Raw genomic sequence first — 20271 nt, 5'->3', positions numbered from 1 at the left:
ACAACCCAAGTCACTTGACCACAGTTTCACCCCCAAAATTGGAGATAATTTATTAAACTTTATCACTGACTGAAAAAAGTCACTAATGTCTCTTATAATAAGTTAATGTTCTTAACAGAAAAACCCCAAGCCATGATTACTGCATTTGCTCAGACTTAATACATTTACTTTAACAGTACGGTACTCAATAGTTTCCCCTTCACAGAAGGGAGTTTTCAACCACACCGCAAGCCTCAGAATCTTCCCCCCTGCTCACTCAGACAAAATAAATTCCCAAGATGGCAACTTAGCAGTCTGGCATCCTGCTTGTCTCCTCTGCAGGTCACAGCAGACACCAAACACCTTCACCACCAGCCATGGGCAAAAGGAGCTGCAGCAATGACAGCTCAGCTTTGCACCCACAGCCCCAGGTGTTCTTCAGGTGTGCTGCAGAGGCAGAGGTCTCATCCTGACTCCTCTCAAGGGGCTGACAAAGCAACCTGGGCAGCAGGAGACTCCTCTATAACCCCCAGAGAGCTGGGCAGGGCAGGTGTGACACCTGACAAAGTGATGAGATTGCACACGTGGATGCAGCTCTCCCAGCATGTCCATGAGGGTGGAATACAGAACCCTGCTGACTCTGGTGACACTGCATTAATTACTCCTCCTTGATCCCCCAGACAGCGTTTGAGTGTCCCTCCCCTCTCCACAGCCATCCCTTGCACAGCACTTAAACCATCCTCCAACCCCTCAGCTGCCCTGGGGCTCAGTTCTTACCTTACCATACAGAACACTCTCACTGTACCTTTTGGCTTCTAAGTTATTAGTGCTTATGTAAAGGGACAAACAATTCTAGAAACTCCCAGAAGCCAAAGCACCGACAATCCTGGACCAGGAGTGCAGCCTCAAGGGAGGCTCCCCAGATACAGCATGTTAAAGCAGCTTCCCCTCAAGACTCCTCACAGCCAATGCCTGAGAGCTCTGCCAGTTTACCAAGCAGGAGTCAGTATCCTAAATTCACCTATTCAGAATGTTTTGGGGGAAATTGTTGTAGCCATCTACCATTTTTGCCTGGTCCCACACCCCCAGCCCTGCCACCAATAAACACAAAGAAGTCAGCAAGCAAGATTCAGAATTAAAAAAACTTGTGTGTGCTTGACCACACACACTCCCTGCTACCAGCAACTCTTCTCCCTTCTCCAGCTGCAGGGAGGGCAACATCCCACAGCCCTGAACAGCAGGTCCATCACATGCCTTGGAGGCAGTTGCAGCCTTCTGCAAGGGGGTGACAGACCCATGCTCGCAGCAGCTATCACGATGCTATGGAAGCACAGAGCTCTTTGGTCAGTAACAGCAGTCAAAGCCATCAGCATCACATCTCCAACCTGTGGAGGTTGATAAAATAAAAAATAAACTCTCAAGCCAGACAGCGGCAAAAGCTGGCTCAGCCCACCCATCCACACGACCAGAGAGAGAACCCAACAAGCTGTTTTGTTACTCAGCAGCCTCTATCCTCCTCATCCTCTTCCGTTTCTGTTTTGATCTGGGCCACCCCGAGCCGGTAGAGCGCATCACGGATCACCACCTCCCCGGGCTGGCAGCTCTGCACGATCTCCTGGATCTGCCTGTTCACGATTTCCCTGCTGGTGAGGAAGTCCATGAGGCGGTTGTAGAGGTAATAGTGCATGGGGTTCTCGAAGGTGATGGGCCGCTGGCGCACGTTGCTGGTTTTGCTGTCGCTGATGGCGGCGGCGATGGCGCCGTACGGCTCCAGCTCGCGGCACAGGGAGATGCAGCGGTGCCGCGCCGTGGGGTCCCAGGGGCTGCTCTGCTCCGAGCCCGCGTGCACGATCCGGCGCGCCGAGGACTTGGTGATGGGGTGCTGCAGGGAGTGCTCAGCCACCGTCACGTCTACGCTGTAGTGCTGGTCCAGCAGTTCAGGGCAGGACACGTACTGGGGGAGAGACACATGCACACCAGGTGGAACAACAAGTAACATCCCCACAGCTGAGAAGACAAAACTACTGGCTGGCCAAACTTCAACCAACACTGTGACCCAGATCAGAGGGAGGCTAAATGATCCAGGCTTCCCCTACATGCCACAAAGATGATATGTACACTGCCTCCTCACTTGTATGCCCTCAGATAATCCCAAGGCATCAGGAACAATCTTTCTCTCTCACTTCCCAAGGAATAGCAGTAGTCTGAAAGGTGTGAGTTCCTGTGTCAAAATAAGTGAAGTGCTCCAAAGTTCATGATCTGAACTGTTACAATGCACTCCTAGCACAGCTCTTCCTCTTAAGGACAATTAATCAAACACAAACCCCAGGCAACACCTAATACATTCTGCTAAGCTAAGGAGTGATGCACAGGCAAAGCTTAAATCAGGAGATACTTATCAGGTCAAATTCACCCTTGGCAGGGTTCAAGACCAGGTTGGATGGGGTTGTAAGAAACCTGGCCTAATAAAGGTGACCCTGCCTGTGGCAGGAGGGTGAACTGGATGAGCTTTAAGGACCCTTCCAACCCAAACCATTCTGTGATTCTACGAAACTATCTCAAGCCACAATGCAGGTTACGTACGGGGGGAGAGGGGTATTAATTTTAATCTCCCTTGCAGCTTTTCCATACTAGGCTGGCACAGCAGAGAGCAAAAACATAACTAACCGTTGGAGGTTCCATGGGGTCAGAGAAGCAGCCCTGGTTCTTCCCCCACATCTGGGAAGTCAGGCCAGGCCAGCAGAGGTCTGCACATAGCGCCACTGAAGAGGCTGAATCAACAACATACACTGGAGGCCAATGACGTGAGGATACCAACAAGTCCACGTGATCCCGAGCATTTTCTCCTCTTACTATGTACTTTGAGCCACACACAACCTAGAAAAAAGAAAGGACTGACAGCAGCAGCACAATAAAACTAAAAACTTACAGGAAAAAAAATCTAGTCTTAAAAAATTCAGCTTCTTTTCAGTAGCCAGAAAGTACTTTCTCTAAAGGTACTCTATTTCCTCATACACATTCACCTTTCTTGGGGAACTTTCCAAGCCCTGAGGAACATGTTTCATTCCCAAGGCTCAGAGAAGCCCATTCCATTGCTTCTATTCAATAAGGAAGTTCCATGCTGTTAAGTCAAATAATGAACAGCCAAGGAAGAAAAGAAACATTGTGGCTCCAGTCTTCCCTACCTGATGTGGACACACTTTGTAGATTTTCCCTCCTGTGTGATGAGCAGAAGGTGGTGTAATGCTTGTCCCATTCTGTACAAACTCATAGAGAGCAAGGAGGGAGTAGCAGAGCTCATCCTAGAAAAGACAGACCCCAGAGAAAGTGACTAAAATAAACAGATTCCTGCAGAGAGAGAAAAGGCAGCATGCAAGGCCTCCCAAATCCTAATTTGCACTTCATCCAATAACTTCCTAATCCCACACTCAGCACTGTGAGGATGACAAGCAATTACACAATGCTGAGCCAGTGACAAGGTAATTACAGGCTTCCTTTCTTCTAGCCCACAAAGGTTCAATTTATTTCACCATGTGTAAATTATCCTATAACCTGCTGGCACCCATCCCTGCCCTTAGTGCAGTCAGATGAGAAATTAATTGTCTAGAATGGCAAGAGTGGATGAGGGAAAGACAGTGAAGAACAGCTCCACTCCTGCAGGCTTGTATATGGGCAAACAAGCCATTACCTTTGTATGTGATGCTTCCCAGGGGATGCCACACTGTGTCAGAAAACTCTGCAGCTCTTCCTCACTGTAAAAGTTTATCAGCTCAGGCCTGAAGACTTCTTCCTGAAGAAGCCTCACCAAAGCACTCCCATTACCTGCAAAGGCAGGAAACAGGTTTTAGCACTCATTCTCAGGAAGGGAACTTACCAAAATAATTTCTTAGGAAGACTACAGAAGCAGAGATTGCACAACCCACAGCCAGCAAGAGAAAACTGTGAACAGTCCTACTTGCAGAGCACGTCACAGACCGCTTGTCTAGAGCCCTTCACTGCTGAGGTCACCAGACTGAGCCCAGCATAGCTGCAGACTCCATAAACACTTATCTAACCTGTCATTTGTAACCTTTAAATGACTCATGTGAGGACAACCAAGTGAAGAAGAGCAGAGATAAATGTTACTGCAGCCTTTGGACTGAACAGCTTCAGGCTCAGCCTTCACATCTCCCTGGTTCTTTCTCTGGAGCTCCACTTCCACAAAAGCCCACACAGCTCTTCTGCAGCCCAATTCTGAAGAAGCTGCAGCCCTGTCTGCAAAGCCAACTCACACACTTAAGCTTGCAAAACCAGTTTTCCTTCCTATACACAACACCTAAATTCTTAAGGGAACCAGGTGTTAACTGACCTTAGCTCCAGATCTGAGATTATTCCTCTCACTGTTTCTTATTCCATGCAGTCAATATGCAGTGGATGTACTCAATGTTGGCAACTGATCAGGACTAGCATATCACTCTCCTAGTTTTTTCTCAAGTTCTGTAAAAACTTATTCACCCTTTATTGAGATTGTAACAGAGATGCCAAGCACTGCCAGTAACTTCCACACTCCAAGTATCAGTCTAACACGAAACAAACACTGACTGGCATTGAAGATGTGCATGCATCCCTCTGCAATCAGACTTTATCTCACTTGGAGTGCAATGCTCTCAAGTCCCTCATGTCTCAAATGCATCAGAGCCCACCAGTGCATCCAAACTTCACAGGAAAAGTCAGGCCTCAAGTAGCAAAGTAGCCTGAGAATAGCTGAAATCACCTCAATGTTCCTGTCTTTTCTCAGCACACTTTTAAAGTGTCATGCAATCAGCAATTCTTAATGTTAAACACCACCAAGCCTGAAGTCACCAACACATCAAACACTCCCTTAATAAGCACAACCTGAGCCATTACCTGGCACTGGCTGTGCATGCAGGTTCTTGTCCTTCTCTGTATTGATCACGACTGCTCCTCTCATCAGTGGAGGGAAGAAAGGAGCAACAATAGAGGCATCAAACTTTGTGATGGGGATACTAGAAGGAAAAGCCACCTGCTCAATCACCTCTGTCTCCATTGTGGACCAAAAGTCTTCTACATTCACTTCACTTGATGGCAAGTATTCTGGCCAAGTAAACTATAAAGAGAAAGAAAGAGTGATCAAATACAAACAACCACAGTTCATTTGACAGTTTTATGCCAGTCTCACTCATGGCGTGAGGACTATCCAGGAGAGTGCTTAGCTCAAATATAACAAGATTATTTCAGTCTCCTAAAGCTTCCCACAACCACTTTGCATCAGGAAAGACTCAAAATTTGACATATTTGACATAAAAGCAAGACATGCTACATTCTCCTACTATGGCTTTTTCCTCATTAGGGAAGACAGCACCTCAGGGAAACTTGAGGAAATGTGTTCATGTCAAAAGAAGAAGGCCAAATTCAACAACCTCCATCCAAGGTTCCTACTGCCCAAGGCTGCTGGACAAAAGCTGTGGTCCACGGACAAAGGATCTTGTTTTCTCTGAACTACGCACCAACATCTCTAAGAGGAAGCACAGGCATTGCTGCTCCAGCCACATCCTCTTGTCAGGCATCAGCAGAAAACCACTCACAAAGGTCTCATGTATTTATCGTGCATCACGAAGACCAGAGTCAGGAAAAAATCATTATGATCTGCTTTGAACACGAACAGGATATGAGCTGTGGAAAAAACCTACCTCTATATTTTTCAGTGCTAGGACATTTTCCATATTCCTCTGGGCTATTTCCACCTTGGGGGTTATGCCACAGATTCCACAGATCATATCATTGTAATCCCGGACTGTCAGGCATTCAAAAGCCCAGTAGCCATTGCACAGCAGTTCCTGGAGCTGACCCTGCTCATCAGGGCTCAGGCTTTTGTCTGAAAAGAGAAGATACCACTGTTACAGTTTTCATGTCCTGAAGCCAGTGGAGAGGTAGTAGGGCTCTCCTACACAGGATAAAACCAAACTTGCCCTTCAGAGAATTGTTACAAATAACTGGTAATAGAGGTACTGTTTGGTTTAGGAAGTGATTTAATAGAAACTCTAAAATAGGTGAGGTTTGCCTTTTTATAACCTAACAGTAATTATCAGGTCACAGATTGGTATGTTATGGTAAAAAGCAAGAAGAAAAACCCACCAGTTTGTTCCTGAACAGAGTCAATGATGTTGCCAACAGCCACTCTGGGATCCTCTCCAAGTTTAATGTGGTTTCGGATTGCAAACAGAAGATCCAAGCTCACTAACAATTTGTTACCCACATTGAAAAGGCCTGCAGTTAAAACAAGACAGTTATTGTCTGTAGGGTTCCAAATCTCCCTCACAAAGAAATATATTCCTTACTGATACACAATACACTCACCAGTACAGTTTAGAGGATAATGAAAACACAAACAGTGCTTCTGCACCTCTGAAATGCAGCGTTCCCTGCTGAAAGATCAGCTCCTTTCACAGACTTGTCTGCTGATTTAAAAAGCTACAAGGAACAGTTGTCTATCCATCTCACTAGCCAATGCCATGAAACAGCACTCTCCAGAGATGTCTCTGACTGATCTCAGGGGTTGCCTTGCAGAACTCAACATACACATAGAGACCTACACCAGTGAATCAAGTCTTCCTCACTAGAACATTCATGTATTTTCACTCACAAATACAGATTTACTTGCAGAATAAGCAGAAGCAATTAAAAGATAATTCAAATTTAATGCACTGGAGAAATGACCAAGCTTTTCTGTGCCTGGACAATGCCCTGATACAATCCCAAGGCTTCCAAAGGGTTCAGACTGTAGTCATGCTGTATGTTCACATTTTCCTACCTGTGTAAATGTCAGTGAAGCTATGGAGGGCCAGACATTGCAGGTTCAAGCACACTTTGACCTGAGCTGTAACCACCTGTAACCGATTGGCTGTCAGCAGCCAGCATTCCTGAGGACCAGCAAGGGAACTGCAACACACAACAAAAAAACCACTCTGAGTGAAGCCAATGGGTTTTTTAGTCCAGCCCTGCAGTAACTTCAGACATTCCAGTTGACATGAGTTCATTATTATGTAAATCTAAACCAGCTCACCACATCATATCGCACGAGAAAAAGTTACATTTTAAAACAGATTTCCCAGGCAGAGTCAGGTCACTGCTCACATTCTTTTCAACAGCACTAGAGCATGCCTTCAGCTCCATACATTGGGCATCTACTCTTGGAGAGGTAGAGAAAACCTGTGGTCCCAGCTGCCCTGGGAGAAGTGTCTGTACCATTGCTGTGGTGATCAGTAACACATTCCACCTGCCAGCCTGTCCTGCACATAGATTGAGAAAGGTCAGCTCCTCTACAGTGTAACTGACAAGGAGAAAGTTCAGACAGTAGAGTGCCAGTGGCTGAAATACTGCTGTCCACCTGAGAAAGCAGGAATCAAAGCCAAAGTCAACTCTTTCCCACTGCCAGGCCTTCAATTAGAGCCTATGCAGGCACATGGGAGAGTCCCACATGCAGAGCACTGCAAAGCAGCCAGGCACAGGCAAGGATTTACAATGCACAGGTTGGTAAGTAAATAAAAAACACAGAGCATAAAAAGCATCTCTTCTGGAAAGATCTAAATTAGTGCTAGCCTGACCAAAGCAAATATCCATAATTTGTATTAAGATTTTTTTTTGTGGAAGAAAGAAACAACATTAAACTCCCTAACATTTTGCTGTAGGAAAAAACTTAGATTATGTTTTCAGAAACAGGAGGATATATGGCAGACTCAGGGAAAAGATATCCTGCAGGCTTTCATACAAATCTAGCTAAGGCAATCTAGCCTATGTACTAAAAGTTTCTGACAGTCCTTCAGGTTTTAATTTGGGTATTTGTTCCAAAAAAGCATTCACTCGAGCACACACTTAGAAATGAAAGGAATGAAAATATCATAAGCAAAAAGACAAACAGAGGAAATACTCAGACCAGGGAAGAGAGAGAGAAAAAGGACATCACACAATGTACACCTGTAAACACACAAGTTTTCCTCTCTCAACCTCAAAGCATCAGAATGGAAAACAAAGAGGGGATGACTAATGAAAATACTCTGTTTCAATAAGAGAAAAGTTACATCTAGACTTTGCAGTCACTCTTTGATCCTGCTAAATCTTTCCACACACACTGAGCTTACTCAGTGTCACTTTCACCAGCTTCACTACCAGGGGCCAAAGCAAATATTATTTTAGGCAGACTCAGAACAAAGAAAATCAGCATGAGTTTGAAAGAGTCAAAATCCAAAGCAGAATCTTACTTCCGTCCCCCTTTGAACAAGGGGCTGTTACAGAGGAGGCACTGCACACATGGGGACTCGTAGTAGTTGGACCAGGAGGTCTGCTCGATGGTCACTGTCTCCTCGCTGACGTTGGACAGGATGAGCCGGGAGCTGTTGAGCTCGTGGATGAGGGTGAAGATCTCTGCCAGCTCCGACTCGTTCTCGGGGATCTGCATCACCTTGCGCAGCAGCTGCAGCGTGGACTGACGCTGCGTTTCCTTCTGGGACGGCGTCAGGGGCTCGCTGGTGTTCAGCACGTCTGGCTGGCCTGGACTGACCTCCTAGAAAGCAACACATCCAACTAGGCAAGCTTGGGGATGGAACATTAAGCCCAAAGAAGTCATAAAAGGCAGCAGAAACACAGTAGCCTTTGCACTCAGTAAACTTGACTTCTACTGTACTGCTGAATCACTGACTCCACTTCAAGCTCAAATTACTTTAACAAAAATAGTTTATTACAGCCCAGCCCTTCTGGAACTCCTGCATTGCCAAACCATCACAGATTGGCCATTGAAATGTTAAGTGCAGTGACTGGGGATCCAGAAGGTGAGGATAACCACCCACAGGTATATAAACACTTCAATAAGCCTCACCACTTGAACCCCCAGTTTTCACTATCTTTCTCCACAGGTTATCAGGCACAGGCTCAGGGCAGCCTGCACAGCTCTCCAGAAGCTGGAGGAACCAAGTACTATTGACAACTGGGGGCTGTGATACACAGAATACACTAATCAATAACAACTGATCAGCTACAGTATACCCTTCTCCAACACATACCATCACAACAAAGTGCACAAACACAGGAGAACCAAACTCCAGGCTGTGCCAGGAGAACAAAGAGAACCCAAAGAGGCTAATCTATTTAATCCCTGAAATTCTTCTGTCAACATTTCAACCTGGTTTTCTGACTAGTCTAGCAATGAGATAAATGATCAGTCAAAAGCCCAGAGACAACGATGAACTGTGTGACAGGAATGTTAAACAGATCTATATCCAGAAAAACACTAAATGAGGAAGAGACAAGCCACATGCCTCTCAGAATGGAAGCTGAGCTAAGCACACTGCTGTTCCTTACACAGCTGTTTGTGTGTAGGTTTCACACAGGCCATCTCAATTTGTTTGCGTTTTAAAGAAAAAACAAAACCATTAAAACAAAGTTTTTCAAAATAAAAAAAACCTGGCAAGTGAATGAGTCATTACTACATAGACTAAAATTCTGCCTACTTGCTGAGTAGGCATTTCAGCTAAGAGCAGGAAAGCTCCTTTTTTTCATTTATTGTTTTAAAAACATCACAATTCAGTATAAGAAAAGCTAACCTCTGATACTGCAAAGGCAAAAAAAAAAATAACCCCAGAATTAATTACATCCACACAGAACAGCAGACAACTGAAAACATATTTATACACCAGAAAAAAAACCCGACATCCAGAAATAAATTCAGGTTGGAATTAAGATTGCTCTACAAACCCTTAAAAACAGGAAACTCTAATATAAGATGTACTAACTTAACTGACACTAAACCCAAACTGCTCACAAAGCAGAGCATACTTGGGAGTTTCTTGATGAAGTCTGAAGTTCAGCAAAGCTGACACAACAATGTGGTGACTTCAGGGTCGATTTTCCCAGCATGTACTGACACAACAGAAGCATTTTTAAGTTGAGGAGACACCCAGTGGTAGCACTGGGTGTGCTCAAGACTCTATCAGCCTGATGCACCACTGCTACAGGAGTTCAACTAACATCATCCCACATCATCCCAGATATTTTAAATAGAAACCATTCTGCCAGAAAAGTTTATCATAATTAAAAAATAAAAAAGCCCAAACCATGTTTCCATGCTTCCACAGGGACTTGCAAACTACATTTCTCTGCCCAGCTCATAACAGACACGTGATAAAACAAGCCAGCGTGAACCTTACCAGGGATTTTGCTGTTTTCTCAGTCCTATCTTTGGCAAGGTTGTATCCACAGCTTGGACAGACACGTGGCTTGTGCCTGTTTGTATACACATAGCTGCAGGAGGGGTTCTTGCATTTCCCTCTGCCACGTGATGTTGCTAATCCCAAATCCTGAATGACATAAAACGGATATTTGCTGACCTTAACTTTTAATAGGTGGACTCCATTATGTTAAAGGTCTTTTCCAGCTTGAATGACTCTATGATTCTAAGCCAAAAAGATTCTAAAAAAGATTATTATATGTTTTATCTGCACTTCATAGCATCTTGTTTAAACATCAATAGCAAGCCCTGTCACTTTGCACAGAATCCTTTAAGTAGCACTTAAACATTCTGGGGCCAGTTCTTCAGACCAGAAGAGCATTAAATTAATTCAGAAACCCCTGATCCTCCCTGCTGCACTCAAGGAGGGGATGGGGATTATGCACTGGAACATGAGTTAAAATCCATCTCTTAACAAGGCCCCAAACATAACTGCAAAACAGAACACAGTCATCCTGGACTAGGTCTAGAGATGACACTTCACATTGAAAACAAGATGTATTTGTGCAAGTCAGCAAAACAGAAGCCCCATATCATTCTCATCCCAGAGAGGACACTCCCCGTGGCAGAAGTCACAAGTTGAAAAATTCTCACCAAAGTTACAGTGCAACTGTACTTGTAGGAAGGGAATACGTCTGGTTTGACCTCTTCAACTTTAATCTGAGATGCCCTGCTTGTCACAGAACTGTGGAGCTAGAGATTGAAATCAGACAAAAAACACTCAGACACCTACTACTAAATACATACATGCACCAATATAATTGCCCATTAGCATTCCTGCCCCCAAGAGATTAATTAATGTTCATTTAATTTTCATAATACCATAAGACACTATTTGCATGCAAAGGAATTACAATTCACAGATTCATTTCAGCACCTTGGCATACACAGTCATATTTTACATGTGAAAAGCTCAGTATTCAATATTGCATGTCAGATTATCAAAGCACCAGCAGATCCTTAAAACATCTTCTGGGAGTAGCTGGGAGGTTCCCAAAGTAATCAACAGCAGGATTGTCCAACAGCATCTCTCAGCTCAGCTCTCACACTCAGCCACCAAGCAGTCATTCTGCTATCCAGTCATATAATAAGAACAGCCACTCACAGATCTCATCATCATAAGGTGTTACATTTTTTGTTCTATTTCTCACTCAGGTCATATCACTCACCTGGAAGAGGAAAGAAAAAAAACACACACAAACAAAACCCTCCCCCCAAAAAATCCAGGAAAATAGTTTGCATTTAAAGAACAACCTTTTGCTCCTCAGCAGTTGTTGGCTGCAGAACTGACTGGCCCAATTGTTTCAGTGTACTGGGCTTCAAGCCTGATGTTATCACAGGGGAATGCTTGTCTAGAAGGAGGAAAGAGATGCACCAGGTAAAACGTGAGAAAACAGGTTTTATTGCTTTCTGACATCTTTGTTAAATGCCACAGTAGTCATGTGAGATCTTTCCTCTGAGCTTGAAATAACCCAAGCAGGTGTTTCATGACCCATTTACTCCACTCAGGCAGAGACAAACTGTTTTCTTCCTAGCATTGGTAACCACCTCCCCTGAAATCTATCTCATTATTGGTAGACATCACTTCAGGAAGGGGAGGAATGACAACAGCTCCCAAAGCACACAGAGAATGCTGCTTTTACCAGCACTTGCAAAGGCCTGCCTGCTGCTCAGCTGCTCCATGCGGGCTTCTCTCCTCACGCTGATTGGAGCAGGCAGAATGGCTCGCATGGGTCTGGCTGCAGCCAGCAAGGAGGGCTTGGGTCTTGGTTTACTCTTTACTTCTTGTCCCTTGTGTGTAGCAGCTGTTGCATCGGTTCTGAAAAACAAGAGCTACAAGTGGAAAAATATTCCATCTATTTCCCCTCAGCTTCAGCTTTTCTCTTTTCCCTGAATTGTGCTTTGTTAGCACACTAACCACAGCTATTGCAATAGAAAGACAGTGCTAAGGCTGCATCTGCCCTGTGACTACAATCTGTCACTTAAAAAAAAATAGTTCTGATGGACAAAGACTCAAGGGACAACCCTGAACTGGCACAAAACAGACAGCAAACACAGTAAGTCTTACAGGAAGCACTGCCAACAGCCTTCAACTTCTTGGACTAGTCCCACGTGCACACAATAGGCACCATATGCTCCCAAAACACATGGAAAACTGACTCACCCCACCACTGGCTTTTTCACAGAAGCATTTGGACTCAAAACCTCAGAAGACGTCGACATCCCCAGCCCTACACTTCCTTTCTCTGCCTGCTCCGAAGAGGTGTCTGCTTGCCGCTGGCTCTCCTGGCCCAGCTCCACTCCAACAGCACTTCTCCTGTCTTCAGCAAGCACATTATTTGGGAGAAAGTGGCCCTCAGAGATGATCACTTCCTCCCACTCCATCTCAGGCATCTGCCCGCCGACAGGCACAGCATTCAGCAGCTGGCTGACAGCTTCAGAGCTCTCCAAGGCAGACTTGGAGGAGCTCTTGCTAACAGCCGTGGGTTCTGTGAGGGCTGACTGCTGACCTCTTTTAGCTGCTGGAGTTTTAAGAGAGGTGCCCGAATTTGGCTCAGATTTGCTTTTTGGTTGCTTTTCCTGGAAACAAGGAGAGAGTCACATTTCAGAGCTTTCAGCTTTCACAGATAAGCAAGCCCCCAGCACATATGCCATGTTTCCCCTGGCCTATTGGATCAAAACAGCAAAATTCCAAGTGTTTAAGCAGTGAATTGTAAGGGAGCAGACAGACAGCATCTCCTACAACAGCAAAGACCCTGCTAACATTGTATCTGGCCTCTTGGCCCTTCATGTATTATTTTTAGACACTGTTTACTTTGAAGAATCAATCTTTCTTAAACTCCTTTAAATATCACCATTAGCATCAACACCACAAAGTCACCCACCACCTCTGTAGCAAGGGCCCACCTCCTACACTCTTCTTTCATAGCTTCAGTTCTCTGATGCTGTTCTTCCACATTACTGAGCAATCAAAGGGAGTTACAACAGAGAATTTGCTTCTTTTGGATACATGCTTTCAGAAGAGCAAAAATGTGAGCCAACCAGAAAACAGGATTACTTAGGAGGATTTTCTGACTTTAAGAAAAATGTTGCTTCCAAGACTAAGGCTACAGAAATCATTGTACTGAAGTCAACAAAGGTACAATGAACACTCAATGGAAATATGGAAAAATATATCAGAAACTGAGTCAAGCAGATCAGAGTAAGTCTGAAAGACAAAAAGGAAAACTCCTTCTAAAACCTTTCAGTTCTAACCAGGGTAGGATTGAACAGCAGCAGACATGCCCTGCTCAGGCAGAATCCAGAAGTACTTTTTGCATTCAGCCATCTCTCTACCTCAGAAAGTTTACCAAACAAAAGTGAAGATGTCACCATCACTATTTGTACCCAACCACACAGGAAGCTCAGCCTTCAGCTCAGACACCACAGATTTCACAAGCTGCCCAAAAGAGTTCTCATCCCTGAATGTTTAATGGATCCAGACACAAAACAAAGGAAGTTTAGAACAAATCCACACAAAGCCACTGAATGTCAATGCCAATTTTCATACTGAGAACATTCTTTAAATTGTGTCTGAGGAGCCTTCCTTCAGACAGAAATGCACATCTGTTCAGAACTGACTAATTACCAGGATAGTGCCAAGGTTTAAGGACCAAGTGGTTTTTTTTCTGTACACAGCTAGCAGAGATGCCAATAGCTTAAGCAGAGTAGGCATCATGCAGAGAAAGACTTTTCCACTCAGTCAACTCTACCAACACCTGGAAACTTCCTTCCCATCAGAGGTCAGAACATCATGATCAGACATATAGCCATGAGGCAACAATACCCAACAGCACTTCAGCTTCCATTACATCAACTTTATTAACAAGCTCCTAAAGGATTGTTGACTGAGAGTTGTTCCTCCTCTCTGTTAAAAAAACAATGTTGAAAGACCACAGAAAACTAAATTTGTGGAAAAACTTCAAATGCTGGTATTACCACAAAACAACTTCCCAAGCTTAGCTGGGCTGTAGCAGGAAGAACAGGCAATGTCTTCCAGTCACAGGAACTGTGCAGGGAGAGGGCCAGAAGAATGTGTATCCTCTCAATGAGAGAACTAGCAAATGCAGCCCCATCTATTCTAACAGATACGAGCGGCATCTTTACCCAAGGTGTGGTGATTTCAGGTCTCACCTTGGCTGTGTCCTCTGCAACAGTGACTTGCTCCAGCACATGCACTGGAACACAAGTGCAGGAATAATTGATAATTTCTGGTATATCTGACCTCCTGCGCTAGATCTACAGGTCTAGAAGTATCACAGGCATGCACAAAACCAGCATGTTTTGTCTCGAAGTCAGGAAAGGAAAGACAAATTTACCTTTGGGATCCATTTCCCTCCCAGGAAGTTCCCACATGTTGGGCATTTTGGTGGCTTATGCCTGGTGACATAAGTGAAGGAACAGCCAGGATTGGTGCAATTTCCATGTCCCCTGCGAGTATAGGTGGTTGTCTGAAACAAGAATTGTCAAGAATTTGTCTACAGACTGCAAAGCTGTGCTTATCACTTCTTTTTCCTCATAAGTACCTTACAAATTTTATTTGGCAAATCACCAGCTTTCCACTATTATTAATTTTACTGAAGAAACACCACACAGCTGGGTCAGAGTGAGTCAGCACTGTAACTACTGCAAGTCTAAATGCTCAGTCTACACAACAGCCTCTGGCATTACCAGAATTTAGATCAACTTGCAGAGCAGAGATGAACAATGCACATAACCTCCTGGAGAGGCTAATCTTGCATTTACAGTGATGTAACATTATTTTTTTGAACATGAAAAAGTCATAGTCAGATGGCATTAAAATGCTTCTAACAGCAATCCACAGTAAGACAAGATGTGATTAACACTCATGACAACACAGCAAAAAGACTTGAAGACAAGTACTCATGATGCAAAGGCAGTTTCACCAGTAATTTGTTGCTGTATGGGATGGTCAAGTGCTCCCTATTCCTTCACTGTAACTTGCTATGAACTACTGAAACATGAGCAGCATCACCAGGCACTATTTATACAAACAACTAAAGCAGAACATGTCATCTTTGCCAGGACAACTGCACTGACACATATGAGTGTTTGTCAGCATAGCACTTCCCAATATCCTGCTCTCAAGACTCCCGAGGGAGCTGTTGTACTGTAACTCCCTAACTAGGTACAGATTTCTTCTAGAAATGCAAGTGCTGCTGTCAAAGAAATGAGTCAATTTTAACCAGATCATTCTCAGGAAGAAAGACCTGAGGTATTTCCGTTCTCCCCAAGACAACTGGAAGAGCATCACACTATGCACCACTATAAATATCTGCAGTGTTCCACCAGCTGGAAGCATAGAGAACCTGGAAAACAGGATTTGATGCTAGCTTATATAACAGAAGGAGCTGCAGTACTGACTGTACAATGAACTCCCAAAATGGCTACAAAAACACTCCAGGTGGCTGGAGAGGTTAGATTAGTGAAATAATACTATTCTTCCTCATGCAACAGGCCACACAGCCTTTAACATATTAAAGGCTTCTCAAAACCTCAGGTCATTGTTCCTCTCCTGTCAAAGAGCTTTGGAGTTCATGTTTTCCTGCCATAAGAGCAGATCCCTGCCCTTAAAGGGATGGACACTGCTTTTTATGAAGACAAATATGCATCCAACAAGTGGATGTAGATGGCTACACAGAAACTGCTGTTGGCCAGATGTGTTGTGATAGCTTTATCTACTCCACCTGTTTCCAAGAATTCCCTGAAGATGAAAGCAGAAGAAATGTGCCCTGTAAGACACTGTAGGAAGTCAGAGACCCTTTTAGCCTATGCAAGACATAACACAAGAGACAAGAAATACATCAACTGATAAGGTGACTCCAAATTGGATTATCTTTAAAAACTGAATCATGAGCAATTCCCCCTCTCACATATTTAAGACAAATCTACAACAATACAGCCAAATCTTAACACACCATACAAGATTCTGAATTTCTTACCAATTTAATTGATGCTGGGTTCTCCACAACAGAATGAGCTGGCAAAGGTAACATGATAAACTGTGTTGCAGGTGTGGAGGAGCTACTCTCTTCAGTATCCTGAAATGAAGTCAAAGGGAAAATACATGCAGAAAACAAGACATGGTGACCCATATCCCTCCCTCTCACGAACATTAATGTGTCTTAAGGACTGATGAGACCAGAATACAGGACAGAGTAACAATCATTTCAAAAGCAACGGCCTTACCAGGTGTACTCTGGAAATTACCAAACTCCTCAAACAAAACAGAGAATCCAGCTCTTCACAGACTAAGGTTTCTATGACCAATCCCTAAGACTTCAACTTAAAAGGACTCCCTTCTACCTCTCTGCAACCAGGAAAACAGCTACCAGGAGCACAGCAGTAGCATTTTTTCTCACCAAAATCTTGCAGTGCAACTGCAGAACCCAATTACTGGCACTGCAATACCTCAAATATTGTTATAACAAACAATTGAAATAACTCAGTCATATTAAGACACAATTGGTATCAGTACAGTGCTGAGTCAATCTGCAAGTAGAGACAACTCAGTCCAGGAGTTACTTTTGCCTCATTGATTACAAAAGTTTCTGTTTCTCTCAACACTGAGCATCAGCAAGTTGGGCAATCAGAGGATCTCCTGCACCCAATGAGGATCTCAAGTTGAATGGGGGAAAGAGCACTCAGATGTTTCAGGTGAGATCTGGCAGGAGCCTGAGTGTCACTGGAAAAACTTACCCTCCCAGTCACCACAGTGACCACAGACACCCCATCAGGCACCTGGGGACGGGCCACAGCGATGCCCCCGTTGGAGATGTCTGTGGAGCTGCTAACCAGGGTCTCCTCAATAACCACCTGGGCTGTCTGGTATGGCTGTCCTTCTATTTCCAAAGAAGCCTCATCCAAGAGGATCTCTCCAGCCACTTTCTCTGTCACAGGCCCAACATAATGAGAAAGAACCTCTGAGGTAACTGCTTCATCTGCAGCCTCGGGCTGGGCAAAGGCTGCCGTGTCCTCTGCCAGCCCCTCGATGGCAATGCACGGCTCCGAGCCGCCAGCCTGGCCCGAGTCCACGGAAAGGACGTTCTGCACGGCGTCACGGGGCACGCCGGTGACATTCCTGGGAGCTGCCAAGCCTTCGGATGCTGCCGGGCTCTGTGTCACACACAGCTCCAGAGACTGCCTGCTCCTGTCTTCTTGAAGAGTGGTTTTGGGAATAATTATATAATCGGAGCGAGGAAGAATCTTACGGAAGCCTGGAATGTCAGGGACTACTGCAGTTCGAGTGGATGACTTGGAGTTCTGTGGGCAAAACCAGAGGATGGAATGAATTGAGAATATGAGAAAAAGAGAAAATATGAGAGAAAAGGAGAAGAGAGAAGAAAAGGAGAAAACAGAGAGAAAGAGGAGAAAAGGAGAATATGAGAAAAGGAAGGGACTCGGTTCTCAATCCTGCTATTTTAGTCAGAGGATGGAATAAATTAATATGAGAAAAGGAAGAGATTCAGTTCTCAATCCTGCTATTTTAGTGCCTAAGGTTCAAATAATTTCCTGTCATTTGCTGGGAATTTCTCCACATGACAGAGCCTGTAGAATCCCTCTCAGTCCTGGTTTTATCACCCACTTTACCAGTGCTCACTCTGATGAAAGGACACAAAAATAACTGCCATGAGCAGGTACCAGACATATCCATCCTGGATTACAAACCATCCTCCCTCAACTGAACAGAAGGCAAAAGGAAAAAGGCAGTAGCCTCACACTGCTTCTCTAAAGGCTGTCCTGAGCAAGGATACAAACTAGAATCTGCAGTTAAATGACTCTCCCACACAGTGCTATGTAAGCAGGTAACTGCCTCTCTCCTCAGCAGCCAAAGAGCTTCCAGAAAGACAACTCACCGGGTCCAGCCCCTCTTTCTCTAGCTTGGCTTTCTCCAAGTAGTAGTTCTTTTCAGCCACACTGAGCAACCTCCAGCTCTCACTGATCTTTTTGTTGATTTCAGATTGAGGGAGGTGTGGAAGCTCTTGTTGTACTTTCAAGTAAATATCATAATAGTAGAGAAGGTAAGCAGAGCTGAAACACAACCAGAAATTGAAATATTAATGTCACTCTACATAAACTCCTTCCTACATAAAATCCACAAGGTTTAGGTTTGTCTCAAGGTCGTGTGACAAGAAAGTTACATTTTATTTTATTTGTAAATGCATTTTTTAATCAAATGGAAACTCTCTGGGGAGAGCCTCAGAAGAAAAAAAGAGAACCTCCGAGGAACAGCCTAAGGCTAATTATTCTGGGGTAAACAAACTCTAAACTGAGCAACAGTAGCACCTGTAAAGAATATCTGAGCAGGCCCAAAGTGTCAAGCTGATATTTCATATACAATGTTTTACACTATGAAGTTGTTCCAAGTGCACTGCAAAGTCCACTTATGTCAGAAACAAGGAAAACTGCTCCCATACCCTACAAAGGAACTAAATGAAGGCAGAAAGAACTTACCGAGGCTTCTTGGCTTTTTCTCCAGGATCAGCAGTACTTTTATGTTTCTTCTTCTTCTTGGATGGCACTGGTGAGGTGTAAGTGTAAGTGCTCTCTATCTCCTCCATCACCACAGTTACCTCAGCGCCATCATAGGGAGCCTCCATGGCTAAAACACATATTCTGGGTTAGCTATTGCCAGATTATACAATGCTTCTCCCAGCAAACAGCACTTTTAATCACTTCAGTAAACTAACAGCACTGCAGGCATGTAAGTTTGACTCTAATTGAATCAAGATAACTATGTGTTCTCTATTCATCTACTTTTAGAAGGAAACTTCTGTTTCTACAACCTCAATACCATCAGCTCAGCGTGGACACATTGCATCTGCATTTCCAGAGCTGCAATTGCACGGGGAACTCTCAGGTAAGTCTGATGACCCAGAGGGAGCCGCACACTCTGCCAGCAGCTGTGGGGCTATCAGGTGTCACATCACGGCCACGCTACACAAGCCAGGCCGGAGGCTGGAGGAGCAGGACGCCTTACAGCCCCTCACGCACCGCCAGCTCCCCGGGGCGCCTGGCTTGAGGGTGGCTGCAGTCCCGGGGCGCTGGGAGGCGGGGAGGACACGGGAGATAAAGGCAGCACCACGCACGCCGGGCACAGCCCCGGCACGGCCCGCACCGCCGGTGACCCCGGGCGAGCCTCAGGCCCCCAGCCCCGCCTCCTGCACACCGCCCGAGAACAAGCGGAGCGGCGGGCTCCCTCGGGTCCCGCTAAATGCGTCCCCACTCACCGGACAGCTCCGCGGCCGCGCGGGCGGGCAGGCGGCGAGCTGTGGTCACGTTCCCGCCGGGGCGCGGCGGCGTGGGGGAGGCAGCGCCGGGGCCAGGGGCCGGCCGTGCAGGGGGGAGCGTGCGTGCGGGCGGTGCGGGACGGGCCGCCCCGGCATGCTGGGCCGGCTGCGGGCCGGGCCCGGGCGGAGCGGGGCTGCACCGGGGCCTCCGCGCCGGGGCCGCCGCCGGAAGTGACCGCGGCGGCGGCGTCCGGGGCACGGCGGGGCGGGACGGCGGCCGGCAGGGAGCCGCTCCTGCGCGTGCGCGGCCAGGCGCGCGCCGCGTTCCCGCCATTTCTCGTGAGGGCGGCGGCGCGCGAGGGCAGCGCGGTGCGGTTATTGCTTAATTAGCGCTTAATTAGCGCTTAGTGTATAATTAGCCCTTAGTTAGGAGAGGGTTCGGGTTGTAGCACTGCGTGCTGCAGGAATAGCATCGAGTTCCTGTGCGCTGTCTTCACACATTTCTCTGCCCTGCGTTCCTGGCCCTTCCCCTGGTGGAGAGCAGCAAAGCAGTGTGCCAGTGATGCCATTCCAGCAATCACAGAATCATTTAGGTTGGAACAGACCTCTGAGATCATCCAGTCCGACCTATAACCCAACACTGCCGTGTCAAACAGACCATGCATGCCATGTCCAGTGTTCCTTAAATGCCTCTGAGGATGGTGACTCCACCTCCTTGAGCAG

The 20271-nt window shown here is 45.7% G+C and overlaps 1 protein-coding gene across 2 annotated transcripts; it reads right to left on the bottom strand.

Annotated features, from left to right (window-relative positions):
- Positions 1–19: 19 nt before the first annotated feature.
- On the bottom strand, positions 20–19775 carry HMGXB3 (HMG-box containing 3). Of its 2 annotated transcripts, none has more exons than XM_021552202.4 (20): positions 19549–19775; positions 18773–18920; positions 18175–18349; positions 17018–17581; positions 16261–16359; positions 14617–14748; positions 12423–12838; positions 11902–12077; positions 11513–11610; positions 10853–10951; positions 10179–10328; positions 8238–8539; positions 6791–6918; positions 6115–6246; positions 5670–5854; positions 4867–5086; positions 3668–3801; positions 3165–3281; positions 2647–2856; positions 20–1933 (listed from the first exon to the last, which is right to left on the bottom strand). In XM_021552202.4, the coding sequence occupies exons 2-20, from the start codon at positions 18916–18918 to the stop codon at positions 1478–1480; spliced, it is 3939 nt and encodes a 1312-aa protein (XP_021407877.3). In that variant the 5' UTR covers positions 18919–18920; positions 19549–19775; the 3' UTR covers positions 20–1477. The 2 variants fall into 2 exon arrangements, with proteins under 2 accessions (XP_021407877.3, XP_085447516.1); XM_085591390.1 differs by having other exon boundaries at positions 8238–8536; positions 19549–19683.
- Positions 19776–20271: the final 496 nt, after the last annotated feature.

The sequence above is a fragment of the Lonchura striata genome, chromosome 13, assembly GCF_050655825.1.
Source record: "Lonchura striata isolate lonStrDom1 chromosome 13, ASM5065582v1, whole genome shotgun sequence".
NCBI lineage: Eukaryota > Metazoa > Chordata > Aves > Passeriformes > Estrildidae > Lonchura > Lonchura striata.
Note: the sequence above shows the minus strand (reverse complement) of the source record. Positions and strands in the feature narration are given on the sequence as shown.